The 22324-nt window shown below is 43.9% G+C and overlaps 1 protein-coding gene across 1 annotated transcript in view; it reads right to left on the reverse strand.

Annotated features, from left to right (window-relative positions):
- Nucleotides 1–22324, reverse strand: part of SLC9A9 (solute carrier family 9 member A9) — a 2762771-nt gene that overhangs the window by 2567656 nt on the left and 172791 nt on the right. The window contains exon 2 of the mRNA XM_078666429.1: nucleotides 13722–13924. Coding sequence (XP_078522555.1) covers nucleotides 13722–13924 — 203 coding nt within the window. The remainder of the gene's footprint in view (nucleotides 1–13721; nucleotides 13925–22324) is intronic.

Consider the following 22324-nt stretch of genomic DNA (forward strand, 5'->3'; position numbering starts at 1 on the left):
AGTGGATTCATGCACGAGATTCATATGGATGTGGCCCCAGCGAACGGCTGACGCCAGAACTGTTATAAAAGATTTGCGAGTCTTTATCGGCACATACGCAATTGGCATGCTGCATTCAGACCACGGTCCTGCTTTTAGCTCTCGGGCTTATAAGGAGGCCATGGTCAGCATGGGCGTGCAATTGCGGTACTCTTGTCCATTTCACCCTGAGGGGAACGGAATTGTTGAAAGAAAAAACCGTGACATAAAGCAATCTATAACGGCAAAGGTATTAGGTTCGGGAGCTGGGTGGGTCAAACATCTAATAATTGTCCAACGTAGTCTCAATAACTTGCCAAGAAATTCTCTGAAGGGATTCAGTGCGTACGAATTATTATTTGGAACTAGGATGATGATCTCTGACATTGATAGTCAGACTTCAGTGGTGAAAGAAAAAAGCTTTGACATCAAAGACCGTTTGGCTATTTTGCAGGACTTAAACAAAACAAGAAAAGACCTGAGCAACATAAAGTTGAAACAACAGCCAATAACCACTGAAGAACCACCACCTGTCCCAGCAAGACCTGTCTGGATTCCAAAAGTCGGGGATCTAGTCAGGGAAAAGATCGCGGTAAAGAAGGAATTTGGGCCTTCTTACAGAAAAGCAGTTCCTGTCTTGTCTGTCAACGGGACAAGATCAGTTGTACTACCGCCACTTGCTGGTAAAAAGGAGAACCGAGTTGTATCCATCGACTTGGTAAAACCACAACATGTGGCCGATAACAAACAGTAGGCCAAGTGGACTCCCAATAAGTAGCAGAACACCAAGGTTTGCTACCAGTACAGAGGTCCTATCGAAGAGGCTCATCACATTCGAAACGCCTACAGAAGAACAACAAGGACTATGCAACAATGCAATAGAACTCAGACCTCTGAAAACCCAAATAAAAACATTTAGCAGAGACACACCAATCTATAATGAAGTACCAAGTGAAAATGCAAGAAACAGAAATCCTGATGCAATTGGAACAATTGACAGAACTGCATCCGGCTACTTCATAAACTTCGATGATTCCTCTGAAGGCTTCAGTGAATCAAAGACACAGCCATCATCAAAAACCTTTAAAGAAAAAGCTAAAGAACTTTTGAAACAACTGAAAGAAACATATCTGATTTCCCCATGGATTGAATTTTGGGTGGGTTTTGGTGCATTTATCCTCATACTTTGGCTCATCATGGTACTAACTTTGGGACGCTTCATTGAGGGAAAATATGCTAAAATGGACACAGCAAGTCAGAAAATCAACTTGATCCTCAAACCACACACATCTTCACACGTCGAGAAAAGAGAACTTTCTTCAGCCAACTTCACAGCAAATCCTATACCGGGTGGGGTAGCCTGGGACAACACTGACTATGAAATTTATGGCCCGGTCGAGATCCTGAAATATCCACACCAAATTAAGATCTCCTTGAGTGACTTTGTAAAACCAAGCTCATTTGCTGATGATTGGGACTTCGAAAGCATTAATAATATGATGTCTGACTTAGTAATGTCTGCTAAATTTACCAAACATGATTATTTGCAGGGTTCTACAAATTATGATAGTATGTACTGTTATAACCACTATGGTAACCATTTCTTACATAGATCTGCACAACCTAGAAATGTTTTAAATTATAATCAATGGGAACATTGTGCAACACCTCCAAAAGGGAGCTCAAGAACCGTTTACGACAAATATTCATATTTTTCAGGTTTTAACATAAGTAATGCTGAAACATTTTATTTTAAATTGTTAAATAAGACAGGGATGAAGACCATGATAACAAACACAAAATTGATATATTCAGATTCCTTTTTTGAACAAATGAATACTTTTGGATTTGATTATTGGGACAAAAATGTTGAATTGAAAAGTGTTTGGGGTACAAAAGATTGGCAAGTACAGGGTATAGAAGCTTTGTTTAGAGCCTGCATGATCCCAGAACAAATGATATTTTTAAATGACACTGTTCAACAAACCACCTGTCTTGGCCTAGCCAAAATCAAAGATTTAAATAAACCGTCTATTCCAAAGCCAGCAATGTTTAGCAACACTTCTACAGATGAAGAGATAGACGTAAACCATATATTAAACCAAAACAGAACACATCCTGATTGGAAACAGTGGTTGATCTGGCCCACAGATACAAATAACTGTCAAGACAGATTCCTGAACAAAACACAGGGGTTCAAAATGATCAGGCCAGACCCTAGATATCCTCAAAGACATCACCCAGGCATAATAAACACCTACAGTGTGGGCAAATTATGCCTTCAATGGCTACAAACTTCCACACTGGCAGAAATTAAGCAACACCTAACTTTACTTACTGATGGTGCTGACTTGCGTGATTTCACTTTGGGACCACGCAAACAGCGTCAAAAGCGTTTCATAGCAGCCTCTGTATATGCAGCATACAATGAGGCCTGGAAGGTTACTCAAATTGAAACAGCAGAGAGAATACGGGAAATTGACCGTATTAATTTGGAAAAATCACTTTCTGTAGTGGACAATGGGTTAATGACTCTGTCCTCCAGAATTTTTTCTTTGGACAGCATTGTGTCTTCAGCAATCGACATATTATCGCAGGACTTACTGTTATTACAACACGGTCAGTCTCAATTGCGTTCTATTGTACAGCTTGGCTGGACGTTACAAAATCTGCGTTCAGGCTATGTGCCTTGGCGTTTAATCAACACAACGTCACTATTCCAAATCTTTAACCTTACTGATAGACAAATCAGTATGGCACAAAAGGGTGCTGATTATACAATCTTGAGCATTGAAAAACTAGAAAGATTACCAGTGACAATGTCAGAACGACCTGTCAGTGAATGGATAATACATGGGATAATAAATATTCCAATCTCAACCTTCAGGTTTCAATACTGCCAAAAATATATACAGGCTGGCATGTACGAGAAATTGGGAAAGGGGTACCTTAAAACAACTTGGAACCTGCCCTATTCACATGCATGTGTCAGTAATAAAGGACAGAAAGTGCTTCTTAGTGGCAACAATTGTGCGATGTCACTAAGTGGCACACTTCTGTGTAACGGAATTAGTTTGCACGGAGCCTGTGAAGGGAATTCATACAACCTTTCATGTCACCAGCAAGGCGCACCTGCAACAGAAATAGAACCATTCTTTCAAAGACTCTATAATGGGAGTTACATTCTAATTGTAGACCGCAGATGTTGTAGTCTTATGCCCGGGACTCCTTATCTAGTAACTACGACTGCGAAGGTCAAGTGCTGTGGACGCTCATTGTTCCCCAGCTCCTTTCCAGACAGGGAGGCAAGGGCATGGCCCAATTTGAAAATTACTTCTATTCGAATAGATACTTTAAGCAGAATGAAAACAGTGCTTCTTCAGACGCCTACAAGGCTCACGTCACCAAAAGAAACGTATGATCTACAAGTCGCAAGGACGACTGCAGAGATACATACATTATTATCAACTAATTCCCCCGTACATTTCGCGGAAATCCTGAATGAAATCTTAAATATTTCTGATACCAATGGGGTCTCAAAGGTATTTAAGACAGTATTTTCGATGGCATTAACACCATTCAAAGCCATACTGGGTATTTTTCCAGATTTCGTCCATTCGATTTTTGGCGGACTTCCCCTGCTCCTGGGACTAATTGCAGGAATCCTATTCTTAGTCCTTATTTTTCGTTATGGCAACCCATGTCACAGACAAAACTCTTGCGACAAGGGAAGAAACAATCCTAGCCATTGGATACCGGGACCGGATATCAAAAATCCTGGGACTCTCCCGGCTTAGAGACCTGAACATGACTTGGTTTCTATCATTTCGACCAATGTGGCAAAGATGCGGTTTAACTGTATTGAGGTGTCTGCTATGCGGAGAAGAATGCGTGTTAGACACCTGTCTGACGCTACAATCGGATGCGCCAATGGATGCAGAAACATTGTTGAGCCCGATCAAGGTTCACGCTTTGTGCTGCCCTCAAAGGCTACCAATCCTGATGACGGCATTCGTGGAAGCTTCACCACTACGATTGATGGGTAGTGAAGTTCAAGATGAAAGCAGCATCGATCAGGTACGACCTTCTGTCAGCAATGCGAATCAGAATGTCAATGGAGACAATCATGCGCATGAATGCATGATTACACCTATTTCCGAGTTAGTGGAACTTTCCCAGGAAGCTGTTGACAGTTTTTTCGAAAGCCTAAATGATATGATGTTCTCGCCAGAACAGAAATAGAGACTTTTGAACAAGCTCGCACACGGCGTTCCCTGAATTCGGCCTTCAACTTTAATAATAAAGTCACATGAACAATTTTCCCTCCAGTTCACGGACAGCAAGTTTTTCAGCAGCCCCAAAATATTTTTTCATATTTTTCGGGACACTATCTTCTGCTTAAAGTAAGAACTATTCTTAAAGAACTAAAATTTCTAATTTTAGATAGCTTATAGACATTAGCTGCCCGCTGGTATGTTCATAAATATTTTATTCTGTGATGGAATGGTCTCGAACTTTTTTTCTGTATTTAGAGCCATTTCATGTGTAATTCTCATATACCAAATAAGCAATAATGTATACTAATGCGATTACTTTGGCGTTATTCTACAGCTTGAGTGCATACAATACATATGTCTGCAATTTTTCAGTATATTTGATAATTTCAAAATGCATTTATGTATTTTGGGGTGGTAAGGTATACACAATACTCTATAGTATGTTGTACTATGTTATACTATGCATAGATTAGTAAATATGACCATAGTTAGCGTGGAGTGGGTGTGATGTATTCCTATAGGTTCTGAATCGATCCCCCTATTCCTGACCCTATTCTGGTTAAACAAACCAACAAGTTAACTAGCAGTCAGCCCATGAGGCAGAAAACCCCCATGATGCAGATACCGTTATCTGACGCAGTCACACTACGGCACAGGAACGTGTTATCTGATTAGGTCATAACGCTTGCGATCTAATTAGACAAGCGATATTCCTCCAGCCCCTGATAAGGCATACGGAGTTCTCATAACAAATCAAACCTATGACAACCTGGGCAAAACCCTGCGGCCATTGTTTTGATTTCACCGAGAACTTCAGCAAAAGAATGTGCTAACGAGCAAGTCGTATGACATCCTTATTGACGTATCTATGTCCATCCTTACGTCAATCTCGGCACCTTAAAGGTATAAATATTACCGATCTTGCCCTATGCAAACACACGCGTGGTGACGAGACGGAGCAGCCATACTTGCCGAAGCCCAGAGCAGAGCAGACCCCGCTGGCAGCAGCCCCGCCTTCCTGACGCGCTGAGAACGAGACGCGCTGCTTTCTCCTGCCGAGAATCCAGCCCCGGCGCTTCTGGGTAGCCCTCGCAGGCAGCCTGGAATATCGAGACCAGAGAGAGAGATACCATTCCTCATTCATCCTAACTTCCAGGTACAGAACTGAATAACCCCTCGCAGAGAATTCTTTAGTTATTCACTTGGCAAAAACAAACTTAACTTAAACTGTAACTTTCTATTCCCGCCCACGTATTAGAGTTAGGTCAGGTACACGGGGTAGGCGTATTTAGAAACACCAGTTGAGTACGTTTAGTCAAATGTATATGTGTATGTAATATATTTTAATCATTTTAAAACATCTTATGGCTTAGAAACCATATCAATGTTTTTACAGTATTATTTTATACTATTGCTTTTAATGTATGCACTTTACTTAACTATAAGTATTGCAATAATATCGATCCATTTCTCTTGTATGAGAAAAGAGACTGATCAATAAATAACACCTTTTTATTGAACACGCCCGTCTCTTCCTTTTCTCTACATTCTGATGAGACTCAGAATGCACGTACTGACTGAGTAAAATAAATTGCCTTTTGTTCACACGACTCTCGAGATTTACTCTTGATTAGGGGAGAGCAAAGTTGTCATGTTCTATGGTTGTCAGAAACTAAATCCCTTCTTGTCTAATCAGGGGAGTTAATTCTTTCCTGAACATTCGAGAAAGTTTCTAGTGAACTCTGAGCTAAGCTGGCAAACCCAAAACTTTAAGTCTAGTATCGACAGTAGTAGACCTAGTTAACGTCTGGTCTAGGCCTTTACTGCTGTAGGTATTATTCCAATGCGCAGAGCCTATTGGGATGATAGGAGCTACACTACACTACACTACTTGGTCTTTGCAAACGACTCTTGTTGTTCCGGGCCCCATGTCCAGGAAGCGGTTGATTTCGTGAGGTCACGGAGGGGGCCTGTCAAATCCGACAGATCCTTGATGAAACGCCCGCAGTATATTACCATGCCCAGGAAGCTGCGGACGGCTGTCACAGACGTGGGGGCTGGCGCGTCGTGGATGTCCTTGACCTTTTCTGGATCTGGGCCTACTCCTTGATCGGAGAACTTGTACCCAAAGACTCTGATGTCTTTGCGTAGGAATTCACATTTGTCCTTGTGAAGGGTCAGTCCTCTCTCCTGTAACCGGGTGAATACTGCCTGGAGGCGTTGGATGTGTTCTTCCAAGGTCGGGGCATGGACCAGGATATCATCGCTCACGTTGAGCACTCCATTGAGGCCTTGCAGTACATTGTGGATGATGTTCTGGAAGACTTCGGCTGCACTCGATATGCTAAAGTTGAGCCTGGTGTATCTCCAGAGGCCTACGTGGGTGGAAAAGGTCGTGATTGAGCGGGAGTCTGGGTGAAGAGGGACCTGATGGTATCCTGACCTGAGGTCCATCTTGGAGAACCACTTGGATCCTGCCAGCTCCCCAATGATGTCGTCGATGGTCGGCGTCAGGTGACGCTCTCTTTTGATGGCTAAATTGGGGAGGCGCATGTCTACACAGATCCTCACTGCATCGGGTTGCTTTGGCTTCTTGGCGACCACAATGGGGGAAACCCATGGTGTGGGCCCGGTCACTCGTTCGATGATGCCGGCCTGTTCGAGCATCCTCAGCTCGGCTTCCACTTTCGGTCTGAGGTGAAACGCGATGCGTCTGTGCCCGAGGGCCACTGGGGCTACTGACAGGTCGATGTGGAGTCGGACAGGAGGCCCTCTTAGGCATCCGATGCCTTCGAAAAGTGAGGAATGGTCTGATACCAGGTGATCCAAACTGTGGGCTTGCACTGTTAGGGCAAAGTGAATCAGCCCGAACTCTCGCGCTGTGTTGCAGCCAAGGAGGAATCCTGATCCTTCCTGGGATACGTAGATCTTCGTCTGCAGTTGCGTCGAGTCGTGGGACACAGTAGTTCGAAATACGCCGCACAGGCGCAGCGGACGACGAGTCCCATAGGCGAAGACTTGCACTCTGGTAGGGTGGAGTGTGGGAGCGTCTTCTAGATCTTGGTATACGCTCGCGGCCATGAGATTTATTGTTGCGCCTGTGTCGATGAGGGCAGTGACGGATTGGCCATGCACATGGACAGTGCACATTGGTTCTGTAGATGACGTGGCTGCCAAGGTGTTGAGCATGCGTACAACGTGGACGGTTGCAGCGTCTTCTTCATCGTCGTCCATGTCGCTGCTGGCGGATGTGTTCGGTAGCGGAGCCATCTGTCGCACTCTCTTGGGTGGGCCACTCTGCTTCTTCCTTTGCGACGATAAGCAAACACTCGCATAGTGGTTGGCTTTGCCGCAGGCGCTGCAGATCTTGCCTTGGGCGGGGCACGCGCCTTTTTGGGGAGTGGCACCTCCGCACCACACGCATGCTTGGTCGTGGTCGTGGGCGGTCTGGGCTGGCTTAGGTCACCCTTTGCGGGGTGGTCTCGTCCGGTTATCTGGAGTTTGCGACCTGATGGCGCAGACGGGTTTCCGTTTTGATCGTGACAGCTGGGCCAGGCTCCATGTGGGCGGCACGGGCTTTGGAAAATTCTTTGGACCGCCCCAGGGCTAGGATGTCGCGCATGGACATGGCGTCCGTTTCTAGCACTCTCTCTCGTAACTTCAGGGAGGCGCACCCCTGTATGAACTGGGCGCGGATTTCGTCTTCTGCATCCGGGAGGGTGCACGTGCCGGCTAACTTCTTGAGCCGAGCGTAGAATACATCCACGGACTCCTCTGGGAGTTGGCGGGCTTGGCGGAGCAGAAAGCGTTCGTAATCCGCGCTGGCAAACGGCTCAAAATACTTTGTGATGGCATCCCTCAGGGTGGCGTACGTGTGGGGCGGGTCTCCTTCCGTGACGTCCTTGGAGATGTCGTGGATCGCTTCCCCTCCTAGGTGCAGGAGCATGGCGCGACATCGCGCCACCGCAATCTCCGACGCGATGAAGTAGGTTTCGAGACGCTCCACCCATTTCTTCCAGCGGGCTGCTTGTGAGGGGGGTGTCCCTGTGACGGCAAAAGGTTCCAGAGGCGGCACGGTGGCCATGATAGCCGAAGTAATGCAGAGTGAGTGACAGGAGGGGCTGTAGGCGGCTGTGCAGGCTCACGTAGACACCAGAGATGGATCCTCGAGGCGTGGGGGCTCGTAGGCCTCGCTCCGTGAGATGCGTGAGGTTTGGCAGGGCCTGCACGCACACGCGAGATGCGTGAGGAATGGTAGGGAGGCCGCTCGCGCGCCAGAGGCGAGGTGCCGGGCGCCCACAGCGCATGCGCGGGATAGCCGTGGAGCCGTCCGGGGCCGGGGCCGATCAGAGAGGCGCAGCCCGGGGCTGGTAGGCAGTGTGAAGCAGCGGGGGCTCCTCGGGGTACCTGAAAGCCTCGCACAGGTCCGTGATGCCGCGGAGGAACGCAGGGCGGCTGAGGCGGCAGGCTGGAGACTTCCCTGGGCACCGGTGAGTGGCGCGAGGCACTGCAGGGAGCAGGCAGGTCGACGGTGGCACTGAGGCGGGCCACAGTGGGCCGACTGCGCTCGGGAGTGTTGGCCGGTGCGCAGCGTGCAGGCGTGCACGGCGCTGGGCAGAGGAGCACACTCGAGTGGCGGTGGTGCTGCAGGGCACGCGATGGGGTGGATCGTAGACCACCTCGTCGCCAGTGTAGTGTCCTAGTTCTAGGCCTGTTAAAGCAGAGGCAGGAGGACACACGTGTACTGTTAGTGGTCAGTAGTTGACTTGGCCACGCCTGGGGCTCCGGGCTTTTTATTAACTTCCCTTACGTTTCCAACGCTCACGTTGGACTCAACCAAACCCCTCCACGCTGGAGGGGCAAACAGGACAACAGTGGGAGGGGGCGTGTGCTGCAGTGGTACGCCCCACTGCCAGCAACACTACATTGCTCTCTGCGGTGCAAACACAAGGAGATGATGGACAGAGCGCTGAAAATTTTCAGACACTCACCCCCAGTAAGAGCTCTAGGTTGAATCACTCCGCCATTCCAGTTCAGACCGAGCAATATGCAAATCAGTCTTGACCCGGTGCCTCATGGGAACAGTCCAGCCTGAACTGCCAAGCCAGGTCTTTCCTGGACCGGAAACAAGCATCCTGGGACCGGTTTCGGGGTACCACCCCACAACAGCCAGGCTAGCTTGAATCCAGTGGCAAATTGAGCAAGGGAACCACGTCTGGGCATACCCTGCCAACTTAGGTCGAACAAAGCAAACACAATGAAAAGGGCACCCCTCTCACCACATGGACAGGGGCAGAGATTGTTCCTATATTTACAAAGGGCTCCTGAGATTTGTCAACTAACTATAGAACCATAAATCTTATAGCTAGCTCACAAAAGCTATTCAGCAGGGTAATTCTTGATAGACTTCAGAAATGGTTAACAGCAAACAAAGTCCTGACAACAGTGCAGGTGGGTTTTTGGGAGTGTACATGCGCAATCAACCAAGTGTTTAACCTTCAGTTCCTGTTCCGGAAAGTAGTCATCTTGGGCGGTGGTCGTCTTTACGTTGTCTTTATGGATTTGAGTTCTGCCTTTGATTTAGTTGCAAGATCTACCCTCTGGCAAGTACTCCTAGAAATGGGGGTGCCCAGCTGCCTATTAGACATTATAAGACTGAATGACAACAACTATGAGCAGGTTAGATGTGGCCAAGTAGGAGAGTTGACCGGCCCAATTCCTGTCAGACAGGGTGAATACTCGCCCCTATATTATTTACGCTATATAAATGTAAATGTGCTGGACTTGTAAAGCGCACAGCTGCCCGTAAGCGTCCCGGCGCTTGCTTAGGGAACCTGTCCTGGTATTCCCCTGTGAGAAACCCCGGCAGGGTGTCCACAAGGTGAAAGCCAGGCATCCCGCCGCGAGGGGCCGTAGTGGAGATTAGGCAAGCTATTGCCCAGAGTCGCAGAGTGTGACCTCGTGAGTTGAGTAGGCACCAAAGCGAGAATTGTCGAGTCCGTGGAATTTTTGAGCCCGAGACCCGGGGAATCGAACCCTGGTCCGCGGTCGATCTCAGCTTCCGGGTCTGCCGCCTCTAACCACTGAGCCACGCTTCTCCTCCTATTAACAGTCTAGTATCGTTTCTAGACCAAAGTGAAAATGATGCACCTAGTCTGGCAAACATGAGGGTTCCTGTCCTCGTGTTTGCCGACGACCCTACTAATGGGACTCCAGAAATTGTCGGATCATTTTGAGTGTTTCTGTAAGCAGAGGGGTTTAGAGATTAATGTGGTTGAAACCAATTGCATGGTCCTGAACCATGGGCTCTCGACTAGGCCAAGCCCTATGTCAGCAGGGATGCCACTGGAGTGTGTGTGCACCTTTGAGTATTTGGGTATTATGCCAACAGAACATCTTGGGTGGCATAATCACATAACCCTGCACATAATAAAAATAGAACAGATAGTCAGAGGAATAACCAAATTGTCGCAAAGATCACAGTTCTGACCCATTTTGCCAGCCAAACAGATTTACAAGCCCTAGGCCCTAGAGGCAGCTTCTTATGGTGCAGAAATGTGGGCAAGTTGGCAGGCTTACCCATTAGAACCTCCCTGCTCCCACTCAGGTTGGACCTTGGACTTAAAACAATATCTGACAGGACAGAATTGCGTCACATACTATATTGGAGGAGAATTTGGGCTACCCCAGAGCTGTGTTCCTACAGTCAGGATTCAGAGGAAATATTACATATCCATGGCTCAGGTAATATATCCTGGCTAAGATACATCAAATTTGACTTTTGGGGGTGTGGGATGCACACCATTTTCTCATGACTCCTGTAATCTTGTCCATTATTTTAACCAAGTGCGTGCAGATTGGTTAGGGCCCTGACCAAATGGCACCTGGATAAGAACATTCTTCAAAAGTGGGTCGACGTCTCGCCCCAACCAAACGCACAGCTGGATTGCGCCTTTGTGGCGATCTTATAAATATTCCATATTTATCCATGTAAACCTATTAATCCAAACATATGAATCACTAGTTTCAACTTTTTCAAATTTGATATCCATCCACACGTGGAATGGAATGCCAATTTCCCGTTTTCTTGTGTTCAAGGTGGGCCATCCGAACCTCTTCCAAAAACCACGAATGAAGCAAATTCATCCAAGACAGTATTTTATTTGTAAAAAACTCAATGCATTTTGGGCTAAAGCTGCCCTTCATCAGGGGTTTGTTATTACAGTGCCCTCTGATGAAGGGCAGCTTTAGCCCGAAATGCATTGGGTTTTTTACAAATAAAATACTGTCTTGAATGAATTTGCATCATTCGTATTTTTTGGAAGAGGTTCGGATGGCCCACTTTGAAAACAAGAAAACGGAAAATTGGCATTCCATTCCACGTGTGGATGTATATCAAATTTGAAAAGGTTGAAACTAGTGATTCATATGTTTGGTGTAATTGGTTTACATGGATAAATATGGAATATTTATACGATCGCCACAAAGGCGCAATCCAGCTGTGCGTTTGGTTGGGGTAAGATACATAAAAGCCACCCTGACAGCAATTGGGAAAGAAAGATTGTGGAGCGTTCCCTTGAAGGCTGGGGAAACCCCCAATACACATACTGGTAACAGAAAGAGTGTAAGTATTTTATACATTCAGAGATACTTCGGCTCTCTGACGCATTTCTTACAGAGAAGGATTCCTTCTTAAAGGAGGACTTCCTGGATGAGATAGAGCCATCATTAGCCAGTCGTATTTATCCACAGTTTCGGTATGGGACACTGCCCCTCCATTATTTTACTGCAAAATGGGCACGTGTACCAGGACAGAGGGCTGGCAGTGTAGGTCTTATAGCTACACCAATGAAAACATCGAGCATGTTGTGTTTTTCTGCCCGGCCTATTCAAGTAGCAGATAGGAGCTGGATAATTCTGCTGTGTAGAAAGATGGGTGTTAGGGAGCACAAGGAGGCCTTAAGGAGTATGAGATCAGATACCAGCCAATTGATGATTTTTGCACCCACTCGATACTTGACGGCGATATGTTGAGTAAGGCAAAAAATGTGCGTTTCTCTAGAAAAATAATCCTGTGGTGGTTTAAATAATGTGCGAAATGTCTGTTATTTGATTATAATATTTTTTGCTTGGGAATTGGAAGATACAAACTTGAATGCTTGGTATGAATTTTGTGTACATGTTAAATTGATTTTAACTATGTTGATTGCTCATGGATTTTAAGGGAAATTTAATGCTTCAACATATGGTGTTATGATGGACTTTTACATTATTTACATATTGTATATGTGCTTTTAAGGCGATTGTGCCAAAATAAAGATCTTTGATGATGCTAGGGGTAGGGCCTGGTGTCAGAGAGATGGCTCTACGTGAGCAAGGTCCTATGAACATAGCAGCAGGGTTTAGTGTTAAAGGCGCTTTCACCTGAGCGGGGGGCAACTTTATATATAAATAAAATAAATAAATACATATCAGGTGCTCAGGTGTGTGAGAGGGCCTTCCTCAGAAGGGTACCTCTTCTCAGGCGCCTGAGGGTGTCCTACCTCAGCCTATCCTGGTTCTCATGTGTAAGGGGATCCTTCTCTCTTCAGTTTACTGGTTCTCAGGTGTCAGAGGGAGCCCATACTTTGGAGTGATTGGTTTCTGGTGTCAAGGGTGTCCAATGAGCTAGGTCCAGTGTGACTCTTTGATGCCACAGGGAGCCCACACTTGGCAGGGTATTGCTTTTTCTGTCGCCAGTGGATGTTCACTAAAGTGATTCCTATGTAGAGGTCAAAGCCAGCTGCCTTATGCTTCCACTGTAGAGGTCAAAGCCAGCCCCCTTAGCAGGAAGAGAAATTCCTTGCATCACCCACTGGAGTTACTGAGTAACAACACTGGACTTCGTTGCTATGTCAGGTAGTGAAGATAGGTGTAAGACAATGTCTTACAGACAGTGCTTAAAACTGCCATTCATGTCATGCCCTTTTTTCACGTCGTCATGTGGATCATTTCTTCTGATCTTGGCTTGATGTCATGTGATGTGATTTCCTTTGATGTCAGCAGTAGGACAAAGCCCACATTTTGTAATTTCTGCTAATGTGATCATTATAATAATTGATGGTTTTGAAAAATGAAAAATCCTACCTCTTTTTGGCCATAGAGGATTGGCAAGTACGCAAGAACGTTTCGCATAATATTTTGGAATTTTTCATGGAACTCTATAAACATATTTTTGTTAGAGTACTTGCACTGAATTAGTCATGTCCTTCTGGACGGTAACAAAAACTCTATACAATTTTGAACTAAGAAAAGTTTGATTCATTTTTAAGATATTAAGGTAAATTGGAAACTATGATGTTTTAAATCCACCTAGAAATATACAGCTATTAGAAAACTTGGAAATCTTTGAGACATGTTATTGATAACTAAGGACATGTGTTTTACCTTCTGCAGCATCATGTTGCCTTGGTGGTTGTTAATGTTGTGCTGGCTTATTTCCCTCTTATATTCATACTCATAGATATGTTCTGTAATGTTTAATAGCAGGGTCCCCGGGTTTCCTTTCAGCTTCTCGCAGCCGTACACCTCTCCACTATCAAGATTCGAAGCCTTCGTGGAATACCGGATAATTAACCCCATGACGAGTCCTGAAGTTTTTAGAAAAAAAAGAGCACAAGTTTAATGATTACTAAAATAAAAATCTAGCCACAGTACTAATCACGGGAATAAAATGACTAACAAAAATATTCGCATACATTTGGGAAATATTTGCAACTACGTATATCACAAAAAACACAAGCCTATGCAAATGCAATATCACATTTCACCTTTTTTAGTCTCACACGGATTTTCACAAACAGGAGTCATTTAGGTAGGACCAATACCCCTGCGCACCTCACTGCACGAGAGCATGAATCATGAACACAGTAAGCATGAATCATTCCATGGTGCAATTTATAAAAGAAAAATATCATCACGTTTTAATGAATATGACTTGTTACTAGGCGAGTCATTATATTGCGTGGCATTACAACGCGGTTGTTGCAACAACCGCGTTGTTACCACGTAATGCCATTACAACGCAAGTCATTACATCGAGTTGCAGTAGATGGCGCGCTAACATTAGAAATGTATTATATCACTATTCCAACTACAGCCTACACAACAGTAGGGAAGGTTTTGGAACAGTAAACTATACTATTCCTTATGTTAGCGTGCCATCTACTGCAAGATGATGTAATGACTTGCGTAGTAATGGCATGGCGTGGTAACAACGCAGTCGTTCTAACAACCGAATTGTAATGGCATCGCGGTGTAATCAACGCGATGTAAAGGTCGTTTCCCGTTTTGTTTGCTGTGGGTGCAATGAATACAGTTTTGGAGATCACAAAAACACAATGTTGCTTACCACACTGTCAGAGAATTAAGGGCCTTATTTAGAGTTTGGTGGATACTACATCAAAAATGTGGCAGATGTGTTTATGATATTCCAAGGGCTATAGACTATAATGCATCTGTAAGATGACAAACCGGGCATACATGTTCGTGGCGGACTACCTGTCCACCAAGCTCTAAATTAGGCTCTCAGGGCGGAGCATAGAATGCCCTTTAGTTCCTTTCTTGACTAGAGGATGGATGAATGGCCCGGTCTCAAACCACTGATGCGAGTGTAGATGTAGGTCGAATAATGATCTTGGTTTTCCTCGATTTAAGATATCCAGGCTGGCTATTGCTTCGCTTCTTGTGCACTAAGAATCCCCTGAGATAAATACTCAAGAAAGAAAGTCTTGTAAATAATAAGGAACATTCTGAAATAGGAGCCCGCTGGTAGGGGAATCCAGTGTAGCGGTTTAAGCATAAGAGCAATTTGGGACTGTACATATGCCAGGGATGAGACAGGTGGCAGGGAGAAATATTGCAATGGGCCAGAGAAATGTGTGTTTGAGACGCAATGGCACGTACCCTAACTCAGTGCTGATCCAATCCAAATTGTACCTTGTAGGGCATTTTGGTGTACAATGGTTCCTTCTGGCAGAACACAACTTCTGGTGGAATGGAACAGGGACACCGAGAGCACCTCCAGCTAATCCCAGTAGCAGCTGCTAGGTCTACCATGGTAAAGCCCTCCTCGACTGGGGTAAAGGCCCCGTCTGAAAAACCATTACCAAGAACTGACTTGTTTGACCAATCATCAAAAGACGCCTCCCACACTGTTCTCTCCACAGCAAAAATGGCAGGTGTTCTCTCACACTGCGCCCAGGAATAGTCGCTGTTCGATCAAACTGTGAGACACAGTGCAACAATACAAGGGCAAGATAAGGGCTCCTCTGTACCTGCACAGCATGAGGTTACAGGGAGTGGGTACATGCACAATAAGGCAGTTTGCATGCCAGGTGAAGGACCCGCAGAGACCAACGTCACAGACCTTTCAGCACATAGCGATGATATCCCAACCAAGAGCTTCTTCTCTGAATCCAATCCTCCCACAGAACGTTGAAGCCACATGAATGCCGGTCATAGCGGGAACAGATCAAGCATTGCGTACTCTGCATCACCTGGCGGAGAGAGAGGAAGGGACGCTAGTGTATCCTGTTTTGAGGTGGAGCATGGGTGAGGAAACTCAGAAGCACAAGACAGGAGAACCCTTGCATAATGGACATCATGGAAAGGAAGCATGACCAAAAACGCTGAGAACATAAGGAGTAATAGAGGCAATAGACTGTGTAATATTATTGACACCCTAGCCTGCAATGCTAAGGACAGTAATAAAACACCAAAACTCACTACTTGGGATGGGGTTGGTCTGCATCAAGGTACAACTGCCCAAGATCAAGTCTGTGAGAGCTCTGTAATTGAAAAAGAGCCTACAGCCAAAAGACCCGCCATCTCACCTGGGGTGGCAGCCAAAGAAAAAGTGGATAAAGTGCTCTTGTAAAAGACAGATTTGTATGGTGTAGATTACAGAGGCTCTCACACAGTAAAAACAGGATGTAACATAAAAGGGGTGGTGGCTTAAAGAAAAAGAAAGCTGGATTGCTAAAGAGGGAGGTTTCAACAAACTATTGCATTGATTAAGACAAAAGCAAGAGAGGAAATAAGTAGACGGAGCTAGGTGGACAAAAGAAAATGCTACATCCTATAGAATCTATAGAGACGGTAGATATTCGCTGGATAATAACCCCATGTAGACAAGCTGCAAGGATAAGTTTCAGATTGAAAGGAGAGAAAGGGGTATATTGATTAATGGCTCAGACCTTGACTTGAGCTATGACTTGGATTTGGTTCATGAGGCACCTAAACCTTTCAGGTTTTGGGTGATGAAGGCACCTCACAAAAAATGCGCGCGAATCATTGGGGCCATCTTGTGGTCCAGAACCTGATAAATCCAATCCAACTCTTGTCGAAATAGTACAGCTGATTCAAACTCCTAGCAAATAATTGATAATCATTATAAATATGCATAAGCATCTCATCTCAAAACCCAACAAGCTATTCAGGGTATCACGATCTCTACTGACTCTATATCCAATAGGAATTCGGACCTTGAGCAGCGAGCTGCAGAGAAAGAGGAAGCCACAGCTTGAGAATTAATCTGGCTGATACCCATGAGAACGTCATTCAGGATGTGTAATCTAAGATGAAAGACATCGAGAATCGCTAATGTCGGAACAGCCTCTCAGTGCATTGTGTTAAAGAAGGATGAAAAGGAGATGACATGCATATATTTTTGTGGATTGTTTCAGGAAGCTTTTCCAGATTTGGCGGACAGGGATGTTGATTTGCAAATAAAGAGGGCAATGAAGGTATCCGTTTCACAGAAAGTAGACTACAAGGTATCAACCAAGATCCATAATGGTATATATAGGAAACCTTTTGTTTACGACACTCCATTGTTTCCACGGCTTGTTCAAATTCTCCTATGTCTATAGAAAATATTACATTTTTCATACATTCTGATTACTGCTATTGAACAGTGTAAGGGCAGCAACACATGATGCAAAGGTCTTCCTACAATACACAGCACTACTGAAGATAATCAGCCAAGGCCAGACTTACTTATGCAACCCTGTTGCTGCTGCAAAGGATGTTTAGAAATAAAATAGAGGCAGTGGTTGGGCATCTGGTCTCTGCCTCTCTGCCTCTTTTCTCTAAAGATGATAAGATTGATGATATTTAAGATTAAATGTAATTGAGCAATATGTTTCACTCATTTAGGAACTACATTTCCTTTTCAGCAACCCCCTACTTTTGTACTTTGCATCATCCAGCAGCACACAAGAGAACCACATTTCCCAGTAGGGAGAATGACTAAGATAGTAAGAGAAGGAGGTGGAGATAATGGGAATGAGTCATGGGATGAGGTTTTGGTTTCTAAAAGGGAAGTAAAGACGGATAATTTCAAGGATATGGTTTATAATTTAATCTGCATTAGAAAGGAATTTTCCAAATGTTCTCCTTTTGTAAACATTGTTTCATGGTGGAGCTTAGATATGCAAGACATAAGGTGTGTCTGAACAGGTAGAGCTGGAACTGATGATTTCTGAATTTTAGAATGTTGACCTTAAGTGTTAGGATTTGGAATGTATAAGGTTTTAACAACTTTGAAAAAAAAGCGACAAATGATAAATGAAGAATTGAATCAAGTTGAGATGAATATAGCTTGCCTTCTAAAATTCATATTGCTTATAAGCAATGCACATTCTTGATAAAGCTAGGGTCTGATTACGATACAATCAGTCATAAAAAGATGGACTTTCGAAAGATCATTTTTATTGAACACGTGTTTCGGGGATCAAAAAAGAATGCTTATAATTGACATCTTTGCAACTTATACTGGTTCTGCGCCTTTGCATGTGGTTTGGTATACTATCAAGGTCACCATTAGAGGTGCTGTAACTAACTGTGCTTCATATAGGAAAAAAAGGAATATATGGAGAATCAAATTATAAAAGCTGCAGGGAGGGCATTTGAAATCGCACATGCAGCGGCAATTTGATATTGGCGTCGGGATGGGAGGAATAATATATCTGCAAATGGTTGCAATGCATGTGTGTATCGGCCACACTAAAAGATAGAAAGCTGCTGCAGCATTTCTGATGCAAAAGGCTATAGAAAAAGAATATGGGGAATCCATTGGTAAAATACTTCCTGATAAATTCAAAGAAATAAATAATTATGCACCTTTAAGCATATTATGAACAAACACAGATTCAAATATTCACATATTAGCAATATTGTGCAACAGTTCCACCAACAATTCAATCATGATATATAGGGTAGGTTCAAGCGGCTCTGATGAAGAGATGGAACAATTTGTATCACAAATAAAGCTTTCCCAGCTCAATGCAAATGGAAACATAAGCCTAGAGGTGGACATTACACTCAAGGAGGTTATTGGTACTATAGAGTCCCTGCCTAATAGAAAGGGAATAGGCGAGGATGCGATACCTATGGAATTCCACCAAACCTACACTATGCGATGTCAGCTTCTGCATCCTTACGGATTACTCAAACTATCGAGGCAGGGATATCAAAAGCCATGATCATGGGATTTGATCTATATTGCTGTATATTTAAAGAAAGGCAAGCCAACGGATGGCTGTGGATTATACCGACCTATTTCACTCATTAAATATGACGCCCAAATATATACTCATAAATACTGGTGGTGGGCTTGCACGGATTATAGAGCAGTCAGCTCACAGCAACACAGATCTGAGCTTGATGCAAGTACTCGTATGAAAAATGCTATTGATCTATTCGATGTTGTTAAGATTTTGACTAAACAGGCTAGTATAATACTACTTAATGGTGAAAAGGGCATTCAATTGCATCTCATGGCACTTTCGATGGCCATGTATGGATAAACGGGTATCATTGTTATGATCATTCAGCACATTAAGGTGTTATATGGGAAACCTACAGACTAGATTCCTGTAATGGGGCAGATTTCAGTCTATGTCCATTTCTTCAAGGGGTACATGGCAGGGCTCTTCCATTTCTTCATTACTATTCTTAATGTACTTGGACACACATATACCCTTACTTTACACGGAAATCCATTAATAACTCCTTTCTCAATCAATGGCATGCACTTAAAATGATCGGCCTACAAGAACAATTCATTGGTTTATTCAGTAGGTGCCATTGCAGCAATTAGCATAATGGAGGCAGAAGCCCCAAAAATTAGACCCCTAATAGGGTACAGAATAAATGCATCCAAAATGAGAATCACTCTGAATTATGAATATAGGAATATAGATCATCCTATTATCTCTACAGGAACCTATTTGGGCATTATTCTGTGTGCAGACGCGGGACGTATTATAATGCTTAATTAAGAAGCTCTGCTTAAGCATTACGTTATTGACATGCAATACTAGCATTGACTACCAGTCAGCCTGGCTGGACGATGTAATCTCATTAAATAAATATTCTACCACGATTTTGATATTCATAACACTCTGTCTCCTAGTTTCTCCAGTGCATTCTTTGAACATCTTGACACTCTGTAAACAATAGCTTTAATTGGAGTTATCACAAACCTAGACAAGATATATCAAACTCCCGTTTGATAAAAGTGGATTTTAAGTATTACTATTTCTCTGTTGTGTGTCAGCGTATTTGAAGTTTTTTACATATTAAACAAGATTGCAAGAAACAGTTGAAGTATCAAATTGAATTAGGAGATGAATATAGATGATTTTTGCTCCGAATATCAGACCTCTATTATTTCAAGATGGTTTGCTTTAAGACTTTTAAATTTGCATAGAACACATGGTAGCTTCTTCAGAAAGTGGCACCGTTTTTAAGTATTGGAAGATACAGGACTATTTTATGGAAATCCCCCTCTAGATACATGTTTAGAACAGATTAATGTGTTGGAATTGCTTATCTACAGTCACGCTAAAGGGATGGAGTTGAGACCACTGCAAATAAATGGTATGAGAAATTTGGGGTCAAGATCTCCACAGATGAGATGTTGCAGGCATATTCATTACTCCATGCAACCTTTAAAAATACCAATTTAAAATTACAGCAGTCCAAGGTCATTAATCACTTATGTTATACACAAAGTAGACTATTCAAGTGGGAAAAGGTCAGATTCACACTGTCCATAATGTGGAATACCTAATGCTAACGCTCTACAAATGTTTGCGATCTGTCAGAAACTCAATGATTGTTGGTCTAATACAATTGAAAAGCTATATAACATTCTCAAATCTGAATTTATGTTTACGGCACAAAGTATAATGCTGGTTACAAATACAAACATGGCAAGTTTCTTAGAGAAACAATATGTGTTTCTATAGCTCGACTGTACATAGTCTAAGAATGGATCAATTCTTCTTCCTCTCATGTCAACCAATGGTGGAATTTGTTACGTCACAATTAAGGACCGGAGGAGACTACTGTAAGTAGAAAACAGTCCTTAAGCACAACAGGTTTCAAAAGGATATGGCCAGCACACACATTTGATAGAAGCGAGAGTGTTGGTTTAGGATCTATTGTTAAAATAATGTTATTGCAGGATGCACTTTGTGAGTATAGCTGAGTATTTATGAATTGTGAGCAATCATGCATTATTTGTTTTATATTTTTAAATGAAACTGATTAATTATAACACTCTTTGTATCCTGGTATTGAAAGTCTTGATCTATCATGGCAATCCCCTTGATTTCTTCCAAGAAAAAAAAAAGTATGAAACTGATGCAAGTTGTAGGGGCTGAAAACGATAATTCATTTGAATGATATGATTTCTATGGCCTAGAAACGGGACGTGCGATGTTATCAAGTATGGTTGTTTATGGATCTTTTGGTGAGTTTAGGATTTGTGATCAACCGATTGGTGGATGTCTAACCTCATATTCAAAAGGAATAGCGTGTTTCTGGGATTCATAGTAGATTATGTTTAGGCAACTTTCTAACTGTTGTCCACCAAGGTGAAACACATCAAGATTTCTGTCCCAGTTAGTGCAGCTTTTTGCTTCATGTTTACATGAGCACCAGTGAACATTACACAAGGACAGATTCATTTTAGTAGGCACCGGGAGATTAAGGGCCCTATTATGATGTTGATTGGAAATCCTGCAACCTGTGGTGGAAGGCTTTCCGACCGACAACTACAGTTTCCCTTTCGACCGCTGTATTACAATGATGGTGGCCAGAAGTGAAACCGGTCGGTCTTTCAGGCTGGCTTCGGAAGGGGTTAAAGGCTCGGTCAGTCAGAACCGGCACATAATCCCTTAAGGACGGCGTTTCTGCCATCGGGAAACAATTTTGGTTTCCCACAGGCTTGTCATGTCAGGCTTTCCGACATGGAAAGCCTGTTGGAAAGCGACTTCAGGGGCACCTAGCATGGCTCTTCTTCTCCCTGCGGCCTCCAGTTCCCATATAGAAACTCCCATTTCTCTACGGGAGCTTGAGCTGCACAGAGTATACAGCCGCAGCACAAGCTCCCATAGAGAAATGGGAGTATGTGACCGCACCATGTGTGGTCGCATTGTAATAAAGGTGTCTGGATTCCTGACCGAAGATCGGTCGGTCCCGAGACCGCAACGGTGTCGGCTGACTCAGTCCGCCCGACATCACAATGAGGCCCTAAGTGATTTGCCCAAAATCACAGGATGTTAAGTCGACGCCGAGGCTCGAAACTGGTTCCCAAATTCCAAAGTCGGTAGCTCTGGCCGTTATGCCACATAGGTCAAGTAATCTCTATGTGATTGTAGGCCTAGAGATACAGTCATCTTTAGAATGGTGCCAGTTATCATGATCAAGAAGGATGTCGGCACGTTGGACTAGGGACCGTGATGTGAATATGGTCAGAGGAAAACTGCAACTTCACACTGTCTGAAGCACGCAGTGGTTGCCTTTTCCAACCGGTCCATATTAATGGACAGGGTCCAATATACTGTCATGAAAATAGAAAACCTATCAGTTTCTGCGAGTAGGAAGCATGTGGTCCAGGATGCAAGCAGAATAAGCCAAGGACTTCTGACAGTTTTACTGGGATGGGAAGATTCAGGTAACTGTGGAGTATCTCAATG

The sequence above is a fragment of the Lissotriton helveticus genome, chromosome 11 (genome assembly GCF_964261635.1).
Source record: "Lissotriton helveticus chromosome 11, aLisHel1.1, whole genome shotgun sequence".
NCBI lineage: Eukaryota > Metazoa > Chordata > Amphibia > Caudata > Salamandridae > Lissotriton > Lissotriton helveticus.